Source organism: Telopea speciosissima, chromosome 9, assembly GCF_018873765.1.
Source record: "Telopea speciosissima isolate NSW1024214 ecotype Mountain lineage chromosome 9, Tspe_v1, whole genome shotgun sequence".
In the NCBI taxonomy this organism is placed as follows: Eukaryota; Viridiplantae; Streptophyta; class Magnoliopsida; order Proteales; family Proteaceae; genus Telopea; species Telopea speciosissima.
In genome coordinates, this window is record NC_057924.1 from 46,655,627 (window position 1) to 46,677,177 (window position 21,551).

Genomic DNA, 21,551 nt, shown 5'->3' on the forward strand with positions numbered 1-21,551 from the left:
TGCATCATGTAGAAAAATAGACCATACATGATTAGGATACGACACAAACTAACCCTTGTTAGCTGTAAGGAGGACCGAGTTTAGGGTTGCTCGATGATTAACCTGGGTTCAATATGAGACGCCACCCAAAGTAAGGGATTCCATAGTCCCACGATGGTCCCTCAAAGATAAAAATGGAAGCTCGCTTCCATACGATGGAATCTTACGTGTCCCTCGAAATAAGGGTGTCTCATGTTGACTCCAGGCATAATCATCAGTAACCCGACAACTAGGGTTTTTCTTTTGTTTGTTATTTCTGTTTGCAAAAATAAATAAATAAAAAAATGAAAATATATATACTTGGGCAATGACTACATTTAAAGCCCGCATTCAGAGAGGTCCAACTGAAGTTCTGATGACAGCTTCGATTACTTGAGCCAGACAAAACAAAACAAAAAAAAGAAGGGAAATGTTGTTAATAAGAAAATGATAATAACAAAAAAATAATATGATAAAATACAAAAATATATATATATAAAAAAGAAATAAAAAATTGTTGAATAAGATTTATTCCTTCTTAGGATCTGAACCAGATCTTCTTCTCTTTTTTGTAGAAGCACAATTTCTTCCTCCCCCATCTAGATCCGACGCGATGGAAGGCTGACTCGAGCCGGTCCATCATTCTCCCCAAGCTCTCCGTTCTCTTTTCATTCCTCTAGTTCATCGGTTGAGATATCACTTGTAAGCAACATGGATCCTATGGAGGACCACTTATCTGAAAGTCACGTCGAACATCGAGTAGATAGGCTGCAGGCAGACATGGCCGAAATGCGGCAACTCGTGGAACAACTAGTGCAGTCAGTCAACGAACTCTCTAAGGGCCGATCTATATCCGAGCCAATGGAGCAGGAGGTCCGGAAGACCAATTCTGCAACCCCCAAGACTCCAATCACCATACTGGTGGAGGAAGGGGATGATAGTCGTCCTACGGACCCTCCTGAAACGGAAAGAGAGAAGAAGATGAGAGAAAAGGTAGCCAAACTAGAAGTGGTTGTCAAAGGCAAAGTCAAGGAGAAAGATGAAGAGGACCTGGTGTTCTTTCCCGAAGGAAAAATTCCTGAAGATTTTAAGTGGAAGTTCGATAAGTTCGATGGGTCAGGAGATCCTAGAGCTCATCGCAAGATTTTCGCCACCATTGCCAGGTTATGGGGACTCTCTGAGAACCAAATGGGGCAGGTATTCCTGTATTCTTTGGCTGGATCTGCCTTAAGGTGGTTAACACAGCTCGATCACATTCAAACCCAAACATGGGCCTCTATGGTTAAAGCATTCATGAAACAGTATTCATACAATACCGAGATGGTTATTACTCAAAGAGAATTGGAGACCTTGAGGCAAAAACCAAGTGAAGAGTTTTCAAACTACATCATGAGGTTCAGAGAAAAGGCTGTGAAGATGTGGAACCGCCCCACTGAAGAGGAATAGGTCGAGATACTATTAGAAAACCTGTATGGGGAGTACCGTGAGAAGATATACTACCAGCATATCAAGACATTTGATGCCCTTATGACAATTGGGAAGAAGATTGAAGACAAGATCTTTAAAGAAAGGCAGAACCAGAGTATAACTCGCGAAACCACAGGAGGCTACTCGGCAAGGAAAAGTTCAAGAGAAAAAGGAGGAAATGCGGCGGAGATGGGCAACCAAGAGGCAGAAGTTCAGGTGGTAACCATAGGATCCACCCCTCTTGTGATCCAAACTGAACCTGAACCACCCAGAAGGACTTTTGACTTTGGAGGAATGACACCCTCGTTGTTATTCACCAAGCTCAAGAAGCAGGGAATGATCAATTCAGTTTCCCCTAGGCCTGTGGATTTGAGCAATCCACCTGCATGGTATAAGCCCAATCAGTACTGCCATTATCACGACCAGCAGGGCCATCATACTGATAGGTGCATATTCCTCAACCACTTGATCCAGGATTTAATCGACGAAGGCAAGATAGAGCTCCAAAAAAAATAGCAGTCAAATGTCACCACAAATCCTCTGCTCAATCATGGAGTGAACATGCTTCAAGAAGATGTCAAGCATGTAGATCCTACCGCTTTGATTCATCTAGTCGGGAAGAAGAGGAAGCTAATAAAGGCGCATGTCTATATAGCAATGTTGACCAAGAGACTTAATGAGGAAAAGAAACGAAAAACTCAACAGGAGATGTCTCAGGAAGTGAATCGACCCGATTCCCCTTTCTATCATCCAAAGTCAGAAGGTGCCGCTTGGGTGGAATACCCGATACCCGCATGGAAAGTCTCACAACCACTTATGAAGTGGACTTATTCTCTGGAGTCATCTATAGGGTCGGCAAACATGTTGCAAGGGGAAACACCAGTTTGAGACCCTGCTACATTAATCCAACCCATCCCATGGTATTTAGGGAAGGATGAACAGTCACGTCAAGTACGAGCAAAGAAGATGCAAGTCTGCATCTATTGCGCCAGAACTAACTGTGATGGGAATATCCAAATAGGTGGACAACCATGTGATTGCGGCAGGGGCATAGCATCCATCAGTCGGCTCCGAAAGTTGGATTTCTTGGAGTTTGGATTAGAAGGTCTCGAATCAATGACACCATTGCGCAAATATGGCTTCTCGCCATCCGAAGTATGTCACTTGGTCCCTGAAGAAGAAGAAGTAGAAGGGGATGAAATCACCAGAGTCACACCCTAGCTCCTCAAAGCAGTCTCAGCACTGGCGATTGGTCAAGTTCTGTCAGAAGAAGTCTCTCTTATCCATATAGGGGGAGACACTGATGATAGCTCAGATGAGGTGGACGATCAAGAAGTCCAAGAAGAATGGATGGAGTATGCCGAGCAGAGTCCGACGATGGATGATGAAGGAATTGGTGCGATGGATTGGGTAAACAACATCGAGAGCAATGATAATAGCGATCCAACCAATCTTATCCAACTCGTATCGTCAGATGAGGACGAAAGCAGGGATGACGAGGAGATATCCTCACCAAAAATCCCAAGAAGTAATTGGACTGTGTCCAGGGAAGACTTCGAGCGATGGAGCATGAGCGTGTTCTACCAAGTGGTAGATATACTGGATGTTTCCACCAATACTCAAGAGATCCTTTACAAGGCCACTTTGTTTCCAAATCTAGTGTTTAGCAACTTTGCAGCACGATGTGAGAAGTTGGAGATGCCAAATGAGAGTGATGTACTCGCTAGGACCCTCCATGAATTGCAAAACATGACTTGGTTAGCCAATGCCTTGGCTCAGGATCTATTCGGAACCCCTCTTGAAGATCTGGCCCTGTATTCAGATTCATTCTCCTATTTGGATCCGCCCCAAAGAAGTGAGACATGGGATGCGTGGATCAATGACATCAGTCTTGGAGAATTTCAGAATGACCCTACCAAAGGTATCTTTCCTATGGACATCGATGATGAAGGGGAGGAGGACTCAGAAGGAGAACAATCATCCGAAGAAGATGAAAGTGAGCAAGAGGTTAAATCAAAAGGATCGGAAGATGAAGAATCTAGACAAGAAACAGAGGATGAGGAACCTTGGCAACTAAGGATGCGTCTGGAAAAGTATGAGAACATCTGTGGACCAGCACCATGGGCCTTGTCATTCCAGGTGAACAAGAATCATCGGGATGTGGATAAAATCTAGGAAATGATTATGAGAACGGTGGTCTCAGATGATAAATACCAAGAGGAACTCCAACAGCTGGAACCCGTCAAGGAGCAGTGGTCACTCCCTCAAGCAATCCATCACTTGGAGAATTCTGTGAAACTGACTCAGGCTTTGGCACAAGACCTGTGTAGCACTCCTCCTCCGTCCCCACATCAAGGCAACAGAGAATACCATGCAGGGGCGAGAGCGCATGATGAGTTTCATATGTGTCATGTCAACGGAGAGGGAGCAGTTAATGATCCAACAGGGAACATCCACCCAGTCATTTCAAGCCCCAAAGAGAGTTTCAAAAGTTCAGGTTCTCAAGAGGAAGGGAAGGATTATAACTTCTACAAGTCATTGGCAGAAGCAAAAAAGATGTACTAAGCAGCCCTGGAAGCCTTTCAAGCCATTAGCCAATTGATACCAGAAAATTCTAATACGATCCAATAAGTTGCTATGAAGAAAGAAACTCTGTCGAAAATCCTAGATCAAGCCCAGAAGCCTATTGAGGCCTTGCCCGATGAAGGAGCTGAAATCTGAACTTGTCCCAAGGGTCCCCTTATCATCACTGATAGTGACGAAGAGGATGACAACCTTTGTCCAGTCCAGTTGGTCATCAAAGGAAGGGAGTCAGAAGTCACGGAAACCAGGATTGGCAGAAACTTCAAGAATAAAGATTTAACAGTGGAAAAATATCAGTCTAGCCAGTCAATGGCAATTGTGAGCCAGAAAACCGAGTATTGGACCAATTGAAGAAGGCCTAAGCCAATATCTTAATCTGGGGATTGTTAATGACATCGCCAACCCACCGAGAAGCTATTTTGAAAGCTCTCACCAAAGTACGAGTGCCCATAGAAATGGGACCTAAAGAATTATCTCACATAGTGGGGGTTACTTATGCCATTCAGTCACTCTTCTTCTCCAAAGAAGACTTACCCCCCGGAGGGAAAGAATCATAACAGGGCACTTTACATTACCGTGGAATATAACAAGAATCAGGTTCCCCAAGTCCTGATAGACAATGGGTCCGCTCTCAATGTGATGCCTCTCAAATTTGCAAGATGTATGGGTTTATCTCTGGACAAAATGAAGTCATCCAGTCAAACCATCAGAGCATACGACAATTCCAGGAGGGAGGTAATCGGGATTCTTACCACTAGTGTCAAAATCGGGCCAGCCTGTTTCACCATAGACTTCCAAGTCATCGACATTCAAGCATCCTTCAATATGTTGCTCAAGAGGCCATGGCTACATTCAACAGGAGCCCTAGCATCAAGTCTCCATCAGAAGCTGAAGTTCATACATAACCAGAAAGTGATTACCATCTTCGGAGATCTAGAAATGGTGCATACTTTGGCCAACATAGAAGTAGGTGGTTCACTCTCACAGGCAGTACAACTGGGAAGATTTGAAATCGGCCACATCGGCACTACCTCTGTAAATGAGGAAGATTTGAGTCTAGGGAAATTCCCAAAAATGTGGAGCAGGGCCTCCATAAAGATCATGAGAAAAATGAAATACTTCCCAGGACTGGGGTTAGGAAAGAACCAACAAGGAATACCAGCGTTCCCGGAAATACAATCCAATACTAATCGTCATGGTTTAGAATTTAATCCAAGGGACCTGAAGAAGAATGCCTCAGGATGGAGAAACAGTGCAGCAAATGGTACTCCGTACTTCAAGATTCTGAATGGGTACTTCATGAAAGAGGGAGAAGACTTTCCTTACTGTGGAAATCAGGAGCCATGGTTCAATCAAGAGCAGGGCAAACGTCTGCCAGGGCTTGAAATATTCTTCGAAAATGAAGTAGATTGGGTGGCCATGGAACTGGATCAAGAAAGCAAGAAGGAAGTCACTGGAGATCAAGGGATCGGAGAACTGTTCGAAGTAGCAGTGATCATCGAGGAGGAAGAAGAAGGACCAGCACCACATCTTCTCATACAACCTCTCCAAGGATCCATAGCAAATTGGGTAGGAATGATAAAAGATTTCCATGATAATGAGTCTGAGTTATAACCAGCTCTAGCATAGTCCTATCTAAGTCTGTCCCTGAGTCTGTATCTGAGTCCCTTAAAGAAAGTGGAGATGTCCAGTCTATTGGGTTTGTCTGTACTCTTCCCTTTATCATGAATGAAATTGCTGGTTCTGAGTAAGTTTCGTCTTCTTCTTCCTATTCTTCTGATGATGATAATGTCTTAGAACATCGTAACCTGTTAGAATAGTTGGAGCAAAGAAGAGCTCAACCCGTCCGAGAGGACACCCATCTCATAAATATAGGGACCGATCAATGCCCTCAAATGATCAAAATTGGTTCTTCTCTTAATAATGATGAAACATCCCAAATGATCTCTCTCCTTAAGGAATTTGAGGAAGTTCTCATCTAGTCCTACAAGGTTATGCCTGGCATCGATCCAAAGATTATACAACATGAATTACCGACATATCCGGATGCTCGCCCAGTTAAGCAGAAGTTAAGGAGGATGCGGCCGAAATGGAGTGAGAAGATCAGGGAAGAAGTCATTAAGTAGTGGAATGCATGATTTCTCCAAGTAACCCAATACCCTCAATGGTTATCCAATATTGTCCCAGTCCCTGAGAAAGATGGGAAGGTCAGAATGTGTGTGGATTTTCGTGACTGAATAGGGTCAGCCCTAAGGACGATTTCCCGTTACCCCACGTTGACATTTTGGTGGACAATACTGCAGGCCATGCTCTGCTATCCTTCATGGATGGTTTCTCAGGATATAACCAAATCAGTATGTGCCCGAAGGACAGGGAGAAGACTGCCTTCACCACACCATGGGGAACATTTTGTTACAAAGTGATGCCTTTTGGATTAAAAAATGTTGGGGCAACATATCAAAGAGTAGCCACGACTATCCTACATGACATGATACACAAAGAAGTAGAGGTGTATGTCAATGATATGATAGTCAAATCTGTTGATCGACAAGGCCATTTTGCAGCCCTTAGAAAGTTCTTTGAAAGAATAAAAAAATACAAGTTAAGGCTGAACCCTCAGAAGTGTGTGTTTGGGGGCAAAGCAGGAAAACTATTAGGGTTCCTTGTTAGCGAAAGAAGGATAGAAGTGGACCCCGACAAGATAAAGGCCATCACGGAAATGCCACCACCCCGGATAGAAAAAGAGGTACGAGGTTTCTTAGGCCACATTCAATACATCAGCAGGTTCATATCTCGGCTAACGTCCACTTGTGAACCTATCTTCAAACTTCTGAGGAAGAAAGAGCCGAAAGAGTGGAATGGGAAATGCCAAGATGCCTTTATGAAAATCAAGGAGTATCTACTTTCTCCTCCTATACTCGTTCCTCTAGTGTTCGGTGAACCTTTGTTCTTATATTTGTCAGTAGGAGAGACGACGATCGGATCAATGATGGCCCAAGTCGACAAGGTAGATGGAGAAGAGCATGCAATATACTGTGTGCGCAGGAAATTGTTAGAGTATGAAACTCGATATACTCCTATGGAGAAGACCTGCACGTCCCTGGTTTGGGTAACTAAATGTCTCAGGCATTACATGGTATCACATCCAATTAAATTGATCTCGCGAATGGATCCAATCAAATACCTTTTCGAGAAACCGGCATTGACTGGGAGGATGGCTAGGTGGTTGTTGCTATTATCAGAATTCGACATAGCTTATGTCAATCAAAAATCTGTGAAAGGGCGAGCAATTTCTGACCATTTGGCAGCATTCCCTGTAGAAGCTGATTCCCAACCAATAGAGGACTCTTTCCCAGATGAAGAATTGCACTCCATAGAAGCATAACTAAATGAAGGGTGGCAACTGTATTTAGATGGAGCCGCCAATCAAAAGGGGTTTGGTGCTGGGGTGTTACTGATAACCCCGGAGGATTTTTACTTACCGATGGCATTCCGGTTAGAATTCAATAACATAGCAGAGTATGATGGTTGTGCTATTGGGTTGGAAATGGCTTTGTCTGTAGGGGTGGACAAGATTAAAGTGTACGAAGATTCCTCCGTTGTGATCTGTCAAACACAAGGGAAGTGGAAGACTAGGGATGAAAAGCTACAGCCCTACCATGTTTATTTGGAGCAATTGACCCGATGCTTCAAAGAAGTCTCCTTTGAATATCTGCCCAGAGATAATAATCGGTTTGCCAATGCCTTGGCTACTCTGGCATCTATGGTAGAATGTGATACACAGGATAGGATCCTACCTTTTCTGATAGAAAGAAGGACCAGCCCAGCATATGGAGAACCAGTCAATGCATTCACCGAGGATGGAAGGCCTTGGTACGCTCCAGTGATTGATTATATTAAAGAAAGGAGGTACCCTGAATATTATTCAGAAAGGGAGAAGAGGCACTTGCGAAAATATGCTACTCAGTTCATCCTCCAAAGAAACTTGTTGTACAAGAGGTTTTATGATGGCATACAGCTGTTATGCGTAGATGAGGAAACAAATTATCATGAATGAAATCCACCAAGGAATATGTGGACCTCACATGAACGCGAGGATGCTGGCCAAGAAAATTCTCAGAATGGGGTATTATTGGTCAACAATGGAAACCGAGTGTGCTATCTTCGTAAGACGATGTCATAAATGCCAAATATTTGCTAATATCATTCATATTCCTCCAATAGAGTTGTACTCGTTAAATGCTCCTTGGCCATTTTCTACTTGGGGAATTGATGTAGTTGGTAAGATAACCCCAAAAGCTTCAAATGGTCATCAGTTTGTGCTAGTTGCCATCGACTACTTCACAAAATGGGAGGAAGCTCAATCTTACGTAGTCTTGACTTCCGCCAAGGTGGCAAAATTCATAAAGGAGAACATCATCTGCAGATACGGTGTACCTCAACAATTGATTTCAGATCAAGGCTTGCATTTTCGAGGGAAAGTAGAAGAGCTCTGTAACCGATTTGCCATCAAGAGGCATAAGTCTATTACTTACCGTCCGCAGACTAATGGGGTGGTTGAAGCGGCCAACAAAAATATAAAGGTCATACTGCAAAAGATGGCAGATACACACAATGACTGGGCAGAGAAGCTTCCGCTGGACTTGTGGGCATATCGGACATCTATCCGAACCTCTACCGGAGCCACCCCATATTCTCTAGTGTATGGAACGGAAGCTGTATTGCCCGTAGAAATTCAAGTCCCGTCCTTTCGAGTCTTACACGATAGTCAATTGCCAGAAGGGGAATGGGTCAGTGCTAGATATGAAGAGCTCAATCTCCTAGATGAGAAAAGGATGAAGGCCATGGGCAATCTCAAGGAATATCAACAAAGAATGGCTAGGGAATTCAATAAGGGTGTCCACACTTGAAGCATTAAAGAAGGAGATTTGGTCCTTAGAGAGCAGTGGGCTCCGATTCACGGCCCAAGCGGAAAATTCCGACCCAATTGGAGTGGACCTTACAAAGTCAAGACCATATTGTCAGGCCAGGCAGTCCAACTCTCTGACCTTGACAGAGAAGATCTTTGGGGATTGGTCAACATGGACTAGTTAAAGAAGTATTTCGTCTGATATGTTTGAAGTAATTTGAACTACGTTCGACCTGATTCCTCCCAAGGGATATGTAGGCAACTTGATGTATTCGGGTACGCTCTAAAAAAAAAAACAAAAAAAAAAATAAGAATACAAAAAAAAGAGGGGGCATTATGATGATTTCCTTCCACAATTCTACCAGCCGGCATCCCTTGCACATATGGGTAAATCTCACCGTTTGACCATTAATCCATTTTCTGGACTTAGCTTAGGTGTGTAGTTGTCTAGAGCTAGTTACTAACAAAGGATTTATTCATTTTATGGCACAAAATGCTAATCCATCCTTGATGCAGGTAGCATGAGAGGACCAAAGAAAGAAGGGTTGGACGAACAACTGCGCCAGTGGACTCTCCGGATGAATGTGGATGACCCTATACTTGTAGAAGATCTCCATCTGACAATACTGGGAAGAATCGATTGTTTCAAGCTTCATCATGACTTACTTAGAGAAGCTTCAAAATGCTAGAATCCCCAGTTACACGCATTTCGCTTCGAAAAAGTCTGGTTGGCCCCAACCATGGAAGAATTTTGGGCTTGTATGTTAGCACCTCCTCAAGGAAAATTGTTCCTCCCAACCATGAAGAAAGAACACCTTTTCAAAGGGCTGGAAGATTTCTTCGTCATGGGTAAGAAGGAGATAAAGCAGGTTCTCAATTATGACAAGGTGGATGCGTTAAAAGTGGTGAAGATCTTCAACAACCACAAACTTGTAGAAGAATGTCAGATCCGGTGCAGAAAATGGGCATACTTATTCTGTATCATTGGGAAGTACCTGTTAACGTCTCCGGGAAAAGGCATGCCCCCAATAATTGCGGAAGTAGTCAAACAGGTTGAAGAAGGATGCGACATTGTCCCCACCATTTTGGCAGAGACTTTCAAAGGATTTGATATCATGAGTCAGACTCAGAAACATGGAACGGATTTCTTTCATGGATCTCCGACGGTGTTCCAAATGTGGTTGATGGAAAAATTGGAGTTGGTAGCACCAATTCCATGCCCTCATCTCCAACCAATACACTATCAAATGAAATGAGAAAAGCCAGAATTCCACAAGATCCAAGATTGGAAGAAGTATTTAGAGGGAAGAGATGTTCAAGAAATCCAATGGAACTGCCTTTGGATGAAGGCTGAGACGGAAGAGCCAGAAACTCCCGGAGGAAATCATGTGAGATTCATGGGTTTGACTCACACTTGTTTTTACATTCCTTCCTTGGTGTCTCCAAAGCAAGAACAGCCTGAGCTAAAGAACTTTAGAGCCCCAGAGATGTTGACTCAAGAAGTGGTGATTCTGTTATCCCAAGCATGGAGAAAATGTTGTAAATGAGTGATATCAATCCAATGTTCTTGTTTTGTTTGTTTTGTTGGTTTTTTTCCTTTCTCATGTAATGGAACCACCTATCAATAGAATTTGTGCTTCTAAGAAAAGGGATTGAGTATGTGGGCAATCACAGAGAAGGAAATATACAATGAATTTTTACAAACAATTTTCTTGCAAATACAAAAAAAAATAAAAAAATAATGATGAATAAAAAATGTGTGTGTATATACAAGTAATCATAATAGTACCTGTACAAGGAATAAACAAAACAAAAAAATACATAATTGTGACAATGTTACTAAAAAGCAAAAAAAAAAAAAAAAAAAAAAAAGAGAGGAAGAGAAGGAGGGAGAATCACTCCTCGGGGGAGTAGTCATCCATAGAGACATCCAAGCCCCCACCCTCACCACTCTAAGACATCCTCAGAGCGTCTCTCTCTACCTCCACTCGGGCCAGATTGCCCTGTAGCTGCTCATTCGCAAGCCTCAATCTCGGTCTCCCTCCGATAATGGTCGAGCTTGGTCCTCTGCAAAAGAAATCAAAGAGTCAAACATCAAGAAATAAAAAAATATATGAAGGTAGAAGAAAGAAGGGAAGCATTACCAGATGGTGGGTCGCCTCCACACGAGTCATGATGACCTCGTCTAGACTCGCCATCATACGCCTCATGTCGGCCTATCGACTCGCCTTCCACCTAGACACAGTATCCATCATAATAAGGACATTTGAATAAGCAATAAATAAGTGCAACATTAGGAAAGTTGGATCTGCTTGCCCCATCATAAGGTAGAGGGAAGCCTAGATCCGCGTCCTCAGAACGGGGAGGCTGCAGGATGACCTCAACCCTCCCAGGCTCGTGATGACGGATGAACCACGGGCGATATCCCGGGATGTGATCGTCGGGACCCGCGATTCGTAAAGTCGGGATCCTACCAGAAGGCTTGGGTCCCCACTCGACCTCCATCCCCCGAGAAGCACGGGAAGAACTCTCGCCACCAAAGACCCCCGTACATATGGGGCGATCTGGGAACTGTCAAAAGAAGAAGCAGGGAAAGGCAAGAGTTAGTCTAGCAGTCTAAGAGGAAAAAATAATTAAAAGAGAGAAGGATAAGAGAAATCTTACCCGAGGCCCCTCTCGATTAAGGGGGACGCAGACCATCTCCCGATGAAGGAAGGTGGTGTAGTCCGTGTCGACTAACACCAACCCAATCTCGGGCTCGCCCACCCTCCAATGTTCGATCTCCTCCCGATCCATCAAGGCTGGCTCATGGACTCGAGCATGGGGAGGCCAGGGTACCAGTCACGCCTCGGACCACTGCAAGGACACTTGCTCTCCCATGTAAAAAGAGAACCCCCACGGACCCTCAAAGAGGATCCGATAGGAGGAGAGAGCCGAGGCCCTCACAAATAGGTCCGGCTCTAAGATAATCTCCCCCAAATAAGGGCGGAGAGAAGCCTACCAAATAAAGTTAGGTCAACACATTTGGAGTAAAAAAAAGAAGAAAAAAAAAGGGGGGGGGGGATAAACAATCAGTTTAGATGTACCTCATCGAGTTACAGCTCGTTCAGGAGGCCGCAAATGGACTCAAGGTCCTTATGGCGGCCACTCCTGAGCAAATGGGTTTTACGCCATCACGTAGACCTAGGAAATGTGGTCCCAGGATCATCCCCAGCTCTGAAAGTTGGGACCCAAAACTGGAGAACCTCATAACTCCATGTCTGCAACAAACAAATAGGAGTCAATGAAACAAAAACAAACAAAAAAAAAAAAAAAAAAAAAAAACAACAAAAGAGAAATGAGCAGCAAAGATAAGAGAAGCTTACCCAAAGGACATAGCAGCATCCAATGAGGTTCGGCGACCCCACAACCAGAAAGTCCATCATATAGAGGAAGTGGGCATACGTCGAACCACCCCAATTGTAGCCCGCGGCTAGATCGAAGTCCTAAAAGTAGCGGACGTATGCGGCGTCGGCCATCACCGTCCCCGTCATATCACTAAATATGACCTCCGCCAGTAGATAGAGGACGAAGCATCTAGCTTGCTAGTCCTGAAGCCCGGAGGGTGACTGGTCTATCACGACCCTCTCGTCCCAAGCACTCCTCAGGGCCGCCACGGGAATCTCCTTCTCGGTGACCTCAATCCCCAAGAGCTGCCTATAATACTCCAGGCGCTCTGCTAGCTCCGTCGAAGCCACGACCCTCTCCACTAGGGTCAGAGTCATGGGCACCCCTCCAAAGGGAAGTCCGGTAATCACATAGAAGTCTAGAGGGGTGACCGTCACCTCACCAAAAGGAAGGTGGAAGGTGTGGGTGCTCGGCCACCACCTCTCTATCAAAGCCCTCACTGTCGGCCTATCTAGCTCTCGGGCTAAGGATGCGACAATATGCCCCAGCCCGGCCTGGCTCACTCTCGACTGCACTGCAGGGCAGAGTGCTCTGTACCACTCTAAAACAGCCTCTAGCCCATAATACTTCTTGGGCGAAGGAAGGGACTGGCCCTGTAAGGAAAAATAAGATGAAACGTTAGTCAAGGAAGTAATCAATGAGTTGAATAATGAAAATAACAACGAAAAAAGGAAATTTTTTGTGTGTCACTGGGTGCCTAAGGTGGTATCTAGGGGCATTGCCTCGATTTACGTACCAAAAGACACTTAGGGTAGTGTTTGATGGCCTTCCCTTGATTTACGTGCCACTAGGTGCCTAAGGTGGTATCTAGTGGAATCGCCTCGATCTGCATGCCAAGAGACACTTAGGGTAGTGTCTAATGGCTTTGCCTTGATTTACGTGTCACTAGATGCCTAAGGTGGTATCTAGGGGCATCGCCTCGATCTACGTGCCAATAGACACTTAGGGTAGTGTCTAATGGCCTTGCCTATCTAGGGGTATCACCTCGATCTATGTGCCAAGAGACACTTAGGGTAGTGTCTAATGGCCTCGCCTTGATTTATGTGTCACTAGGTGCCTAAGGTGGTATCTAGGGACATCGCCCCGATTTGCATGCCAAAAGACACTTATGGTAGTGTCTGAGGGCCTTGCCAAGATTTGCATGTCACTAGGTGCCTAAGGTGGTATCTAGAGGCATTGCCTCAATTTGTGCGTCAAGAGACGCTTAGGGAGATACTTAATGGTCTCACCTCAATTGGACGACCCTAAGTCATGTCTAAAGGTGTTTACGCTACAAAATAAATAATGGTAATAAAAAACTGAAGCAAAGGTAGAATGACTGACTTGGCCCCAGATGGAGCAGCAGCCGTGGCGGGCAGTGTCGACCAGTGTTATGCTCGGTGGTGCCAAGAAGTGGGCCCTTCAAGGGCTAGCGTGCACATCGGCGGAAAGACATAGTATGAATAAGGACAAAAAAGGGAGTCAAAAACAAAAATGACAGAGCTTCGTAGCAGAAAAGGAGAGTGAAGAAATGAGGGGAGGACCCTCTACTTATAGAAAATCCCATCGTGTCCACGGCGCCGTGGGAGACTCCCCACGGAGCCGTGAACCCTGGCACGGTGCCGTATGCACGGAGCTGTGCCAAAATGGTGCCGTGCGGACTCCCACACGGCGTAGTGGACCAAAAAGAAAAGAAGAAAAAAAGAAAAAAAGAAAGAAATAATAATAAATAAATAAATAAATAATAAATTGTACCTGCCAACACAAATGGACCATTTGGCCTCTAATGGTGTACATTTTGGATTGCTTTTGTCTTAATCATGTACCATTCAAATTCTCATCATGGCAGAGTTGGTCCGGTCTCTGATCAGTCAGTTCTATCAAATCCTCATGCGATCATTTCTATATTCACATGCGAATGGATTATCTAATCACCGTTGAGGCCACATGCAACCCAAATCATGGGGCCCCCTGTACGGTTAGGCCGAGGTCTTAATCACTCCTGCACTCATGAGCAGTTGATCTTTCCAGGGTCACGTACAGTTCCACATCCTCAGTGGTCTTCTTTACAGGATTGATCCGCTATCTGACTTTCCCTTACATCTGTGGACAATCATTCTGATCCCCAGGGAAGGGCATCTAATATGATTTTCACCCTATCACGGGACCATCATTTACCTGTATCTCCGGGGGAATGCGTCTAATATGATCCCCAATGGAGTTGCCAAAACTTGATCCTCGGTCGAGCGTTGCCTTATCACCCTCAAACCTAATTCTTGGTCGAGCGATGTGATGAGCACATTTATGTGTGAAATCTTAGGGCATAAAGCATACATTTTACCACATTGGACGGAGTTACTTTGGTGTTTTCTTGTGCTTTTCAAGTTTTGGGCTATTTTGGGCTATTCTAGACTATCGGGAGCTGCATGTCCCAAGTTACACGTAAAGTTGCCCTTTTTCTTTCCATGGCTGTAAAGAGGATTAAATTTGGAGCAAGATGGACGTGACAGAACGTAAGTACGCATTTGTTTAGGCCTCCATGTAGTTGATTATTCTTTTCAGCCCAAGAAAGGATAATGGGTCAGAAAGGAGCTGTAGTGCAAGCCCATAGTCATTCTACCACTGCCCAATGACATTTTTGACATTATAGAAGATATTTCTAAGCAATGGTGGAGATCTACTGCAAGTACAGGACCGTTACGGTAATTTCTCATTTTTTAAAAGAGAGACGGACTGTTACCCACATACAGGGACCCACACTGCCACTAGATTCCATTATTTTTGAAGGCCCATTACTGTCCATGATTTTTATTGGGCTGCACCCCGTGCTCCACGATTTTACTTGAGGACATGATGGGCATTGTGTTATTTGATTGAGTGAAAATCCTAGTCATCACCCTTTCTCTCTCTCTCCTCTAACTTTCCAAGGGCACTTTTGGAATTCTACTTGGGATAGATTTATTTTGAAAGATATTCTCTCACCTATGGAAAGTTGAAAAGTCAAAGATGCCTTGATCTCATTGCTTGGAGAAGATATCTACAAAGAAAAGGAAGCACAAGTTAGAATTAGAAAGTTACTTTTTAATAAATAGAAGGTTTATGTATCTAGGATTCTTTTTTCTCCCTCTTTCTATTGTTTTCTTTTTTCTTGGGATTCAAGGCAATGTAAAGGAGGAAGAAGAAGAGAATATTCTCTTTTCTTAGGGAATATTTCTCCTACACTTCCCTCTTCTCTCTTCTCCTCTCTTCCCCCTATAAATACCCCTTGCCCTTTGGGTTGTAAGAAGTGAGTTTTTAGTTCAGTTTTCAGTTAAGTTTCTAGTTCAATTTTAATTCAGTTTTTAATGTAGTTTTTAGCTCATTCACTTAGTGAAATTTCTTCTCTTCTTTTCTTTCTAAATTGTGATTTTTGGCGTTCTAGTTTTTAGTTTTGATTTCATAAGACTAGTTTCTTTCAAGTTCTTAGTTTTGATTTTAAGTTCTTAGTTTTGATTTTATAAGTCTAGTTTAATGGTTGTAATAGTTTTAGTTTAAAGCTTCCTAGTCTAAGTTCCTATGTTGATGACAAGACATGGAGATTTAGAAGAGGAAGCCATGGTAAGTTTATTCAAGTATTCAAGCACATCAAGGTATCTCATTCTCTAAACCCTTAATCTCATTCTCCCTCTCCTCTCTCTCTCTCTATCTTCTTCTTCTCCCTCTATTTCTTTTATTTTTTTTTATATGGTTGTGGTTTGTGGATGCACTTTTATTCCCTTATTTCTTTTTATGTGGTTATTATGTGTGGCTGCATTTTTATTCCTTTCAATTCGCTTTAGTTTGATAGGTTAGATGCTCATGTTCTAGGATGCCAATTTAATCCCTTAATTTTATTAGATGCTTATGAGTTAGGATGCATTAATTTTCATTAGTTTAATTTAACACTTTAATTTGGTTCACTTTGCATTACTTTTAAGTTAGTTAAATAGAGTGGCATATATCTCCTCGTGTTCGACCCGTAGCTACGATTGACCCGTACGCTTGCGGTATTATTTTAAACTCAAACACGGTGCCTTATCACCCTCAAACCTAATTATCGGTCGAGCGGTGCCTTATCACCCTCAAACCTAATCCTCGGTAGAGCAGTGCCTTATCACCCTCAAACCTAATCCTCGGTCGAGCGGTGCCTTATCACCCTCAAAACCAATCCTCGGTCAAGCGGTGCCTTATCACCCTCAAACCTAATCCTCGATCTAGCGGTGCCTTATCACCCTCAGAACCAATCCTCGGTCGAGCGGTGCCTTATCACCCTCAAACCTAATCCTCGGTCGAGCGGTGCCTTATCACCCTCACAACCTGATCTTCGGTCAAGCGGTGCCTTATCACCCTCAAAACTTTATCCCCAGTGAAACCCTCAAAACTTAATTTTCTGTCGAGGGGTGCCCTATCACCCTTAGAATTTGATTTTATGGTCCAACGGTGCCTTATCACCCTCAAAATTTGATTGAGCGATGCTTACATAATGAAGATTTGGTTCTTTCGAGTTTTTCTTTTAAGGTTTATCGAAAGATTTCATCATGATTAACCGTCTATTTTTAGCAACTCTGTCAACTTTGAGTAAAGCGCCAGCAGTACATGCTCCTGGTGACAAAATTAGTTGGTCTTTTGTCTTTATCCTTCGGCCGTTGGCACAGGCCTCGCCCAAAGAGGGGCGAACTGTAGACACTGATTTTTGTCATCCCCTTTTGGCGATGATGACAACGGGACATGGACGATGGATGACACACTTTCCCTCTTTCTGGACCCAAAATACCTGATCCATAAGCCCAAAACCATTCTGAACCCAAAATAGCCCATTTCAGGCCCAAAAACAAGGAAAAAGTGGTACTGCGCTCCCACGGCACCGTGGACTTTTCCACGGAACCGTGGGGGCCCACCACGGCACCTATGTACTTTTTCCACGGCGCCATGAAGGGGTATGACATCAACCTGCTGACATCACCCACGGCGCCGTGGAGGGCTTATCCGGACAAGGGAGAGGTTCCCCCCCTCCCTATAAATAGGAGGGTCCCCCTCCCCCATTTCTCATGGTTTTTCAGGCTGGGGACCCTCCATGCATGATTCTGACCTCTCTTTCACCCTTTTTCCATCCCTTTCTCCTACAAAGTAAGTGAGTGAGTGAAGGTTCTTCGGCGTGGATAGATCCTTTGATTATCCCTCCGAGTATAGAGCATTTTCGCTCTCAGGCGTTGTTATCCCGTCACTGTATGACTAACAATCAAAACCCCTTTATTACAGAAGTTATTCTGTCTGTTTGCTCCCCACCAAATCACTTGAAAGAGCCGTTGGTCTGCCCAGAAGGAATCGATGTCAGTCCATTCGTCCATCTCCCCTAAGCCAAGGGAATACAATCGTACAGGTATAATTACTGCATTCTTATCATTTCAATGTAGTCCTTTCGTATTCCATCGTTTTAATATATATTTTTCATATACGTAATGTAGTTTTTTATGTTTTAATTCAATTTATAACGTCTGAATGTAGTTCATAATATCCCCCATCCTCGCAATAAAAGTGAGAGAACATTCGTCCTTATGTAGCATCTAGTACAGATAGACCGGTTTTGGCCGGACGAGGTGGGTGCCTAACACCTTCCCACACTCGTAACCTGACCCCTTACCCGAACCTCCGGTCAGACCATATGGAGTCACGTAGCCCGATTCCGTTCACAACGGTTAGGGCTACACTTAATGGGTCCTAGGCCCTAACCCTAGGTGGCGACTTCACATTACTTTAGTGCGTTATGCATGATCCCAATCCCCTGGTATCACTCTTGAATATTGACAATATTACCCAGCATTAATATGCCTGCATCCCACTAAGGCTGCGGAGGCCTCGTCAAAGACGCGAGGACCACGGTACTTACAAATACACATGGAAATGATCAAGATAAACATAAAAATACACTTTTGGGGTAAAAAACAATATAAATAAACAATATTTTTAGTTTGTTTTTTTTATTTGATTTGTATTTTAGTAAGGAATCAATGCCCCAAGCATGAAATTTGAAAGATGTCACAAAATTGAAGTTTTGGATGAAAATTTGTCTGTGGTACTGTTGATGCTTTTTAGAATCATGATTCTAAAGTCACATGTGCCTTTTAATATGTGTATAGCAATATATCGATTGATACAATGCAATACGTATTGATACTTTAAATTTTTTTTCAACCCCTAAATCAATCGTATCAAGAATATTGGTATGTATCAATACGATTGATACATATCAATCGTATCATATCGCACCATATCGGCTGATACAATGCGATACTAATCTATACCAAAAAAAGGAAAGAAAAAAAGAATATCTCATTGTATCATATTGATACCTAGCAATACCGATAGGTATAGGCCTTTACGAAACAATACGATAGGTATAGGCCTTTACGAAACAATGGGTTTTGATTAAAGTTGAAAATTGAACAAACTCCTGCAAGTTCTCTCTCTCTCTCTCTCCTAAACTAGATTCGAAGCTTTTTTCTCAAAATTCCATCTACTGTTCACGAATTCTGTGATTCCAAGTATATTAGATACGTCTTGGTGAAACGGACCTGTACCTAAAAATTTGAGTGCGATTGATAATTATTTGATCCGATTTTCAAACTCCCCTGAATCGGTTATGTTAGGTCTTGATTCTGGTTCAAACTCTTATAACTGAAGAAAGGGTTTTCCTATCAGTTTGGTTATTTGCCGTCTGCTCCTGCACGATTCCATAACCCATTTTTTTGCTGCACCTGAACTTACTATGTATATGGTAAGAAATTGAAGTACGGAGCCAAACATGAAAAAGGTCACGAATAGGGTTTCTGAACCTACTATTTGATATCCTTCGATGGCCTCCTTGTCTTCTTCTTCTTCGAAGCTTGCATGGCTTTGGTGCTTGGAAGCTCTTGCAGACTTTAAACCCGTGGACACAGCTCTTCTTCGCGGTACGCAGTGATGAAAAATATCTTTTTAATGTTTGCTTGTCTCATTTCTTCCCTTTCCCGTCTTTCAAAGTTTTGTACCTGAAGGTAGAAGTTTGAGATTCACTGCTTACTTTGTGCAGATTTGACGAGTAGAGTTCCAGACTTGTCCAACAAATCGAGTGAAACTTCTCGGGAAAGAGTTGCTTTGAGATGCTTGGAGCAGTGGCTTAGTCTGAATGGTGCGTCAGATGCAAGAGTTGCATCTTTGACATCGGGGTCTGGTTTCGAGGCCATTGATGGTGTGGCCGAGAGAAGAAGCTGCGAAGAGGTTCTCCGTCTTGTTCTGAACAAGGTATCGAAGTCGCATCAGTCTCCGAGTTCTCTGTCTTGTTCTGAATGGCGTAAATTCCATCGCCCTCTTTTACGAAATTTGGTTGGAAAGAATTTATATTTGATCATTTGAATTGCATGGCGTTATGAAATGTCAGACAATTTGAACCTTTTGTCAAAATTTTAAGGGTGTTTTTGAGTCTCCTCCATTCAATGGAATTAAGTAGAGAAATTGTCTGATGGTTAGAAAATTTCTGGGGAATAAAAAAAAAATCCCAAACCAATGAGAATGTGATGCTAAATGTATGACAATTTGGTGTTTAGATCAAGTTTTTATGGGTGTATTTGAGTTTCCTCCATTCAATGGAACTATGTAGAAAAACGTGTTGAGAGTAAGAATATCCACTTGGGACAAAAATTTTTGGGGAAGAAACCCAAATTATTTAGAATGCAATGTTATCAATTCTTTATTTGATTCTTTGCACAATACTGTTTTGTCCATCAAAATGATTTTTTGCGTTAATGTCTTGGAGAAGTGGTTCTCTATTTTTGACAATGTCAGAAAGGATTCAATTGTACACATTGATATTTTTTTAATCATTTCTATCAGACAAAAGTGTCAGAAATGTTGAAGCAGGAGGTTCAGCAGTTTATTCTCCATAAAAGAGAGAGCTTGCCTAGATGTGCTTTAAGACAGGTATGTGTCCTTTTTCGCTTATGTATTTTTGATCAAATGAGTTTATCTTACACAATGTTTCTTCTTTATAATCAGCTGAAGGATGCAATCCTTGATGGAACTCGTCCAATTTCAACATCCATGTGGAAAAGGAGATGTTTGACCAAGGGAAATCAAAATTGGAGTATAATTCATGCCGGCGAGGGTGATCCCACTGAACCTGCAAGGATATGTGACACTGGTGATACTGAAATTCAGACACCAGCAGAAAAATCATATCATCCACTTTCTCAAAAGAATGGGAAAGAGCTCTTGCTAGAGGGACAGGAGTGGAACAAGAGTGAGTTGGACCAAGAAAATCAAAACAAGAGTATAATTCCTACTGATGGGAGTCAATCTTTTGAACCTGTGATGATCCACAAGACTACTGGTGATAATGAAATCCAGGCACCACAAGAAAGATTAGTCTATATAGTTTCTGGTGGAAATGGGAAAGGGCTCTTGCAAGGACAGCTTCTGGGTGGCAATACCGAATCTGCTCAGTGGGGTATGACAAATGAAAAGCCAATTAAAAGGCATCTTTCTCTTGATGATGATCTTCATGTGGATGAGAGCCATATGAGTTTTCTGGAGGATTGGGGACAGCAACCGTCAGATCCTAAGTCGGAAACTGTGATCCATGAAACTGGGAATGAAATCTTGAAAGGAGATCCATCTGGTAGTGTTATGAAATCTACTAAAAGGGGAAGGAGTGGCCTCCTTAAGGAAGCACAATTAAATTGTTTGGGCAAAAGCAGAATACTTACAGAAAATACTGATCACCTTGCAGATGTCAAGATAGCCAAACATGAACAAGAGGATCCTCTTGGAAGGATATGTTGCAAGTGTAGTAATGGAGGTGGCCAATTGTTAATTTGCAGTGTAAGTTGCTGCCAGTTGGTGGTTCATGACAGTTGCTTGGGATCCCCAGCTGGTTTTGATGATAAAGGGAACTTCCAGTGTCCATTTTGTTCAAGGGATCGGGCAATCACTGTCTATCTTGATTCAAAGAAGAAGGCTGCCCAAGCAAGGAAATGTTTAGCTACATTCATTGGTGCATGGAAGAGTAAATCTCGGAGTACCAGTCCAGAACCCCAGTCCAGAAAAACTACTGATGAGCCTGAAAAGCCTCAGCCCATCAGTGGGGAAGAAGAGG

At 43.1% G+C, this 21,551-nt stretch overlaps 1 protein-coding gene across 1 annotated transcript; it reads left to right on the forward strand.

Annotated features, from left to right (window-relative positions):
- The first annotated feature begins 19,181 nt into the window (after positions 1-19,181).
- Positions 19,182-21,437, forward strand: LOC122638967. The gene is made up of 5 exons (XM_043831814.1): positions 19,182-19,371; positions 19,491-19,702; positions 20,291-20,377; positions 20,453-21,277; positions 21,327-21,437. Exons 1-5 carry the CDS (start codon positions 19,275-19,277, stop codon positions 21,435-21,437), a joined length of 1,332 nt encoding a protein of 443 aa, XP_043687749.1. The 5' UTR covers positions 19,182-19,274.
- Positions 21,438-21,551: the final 114 nt, after the last annotated feature.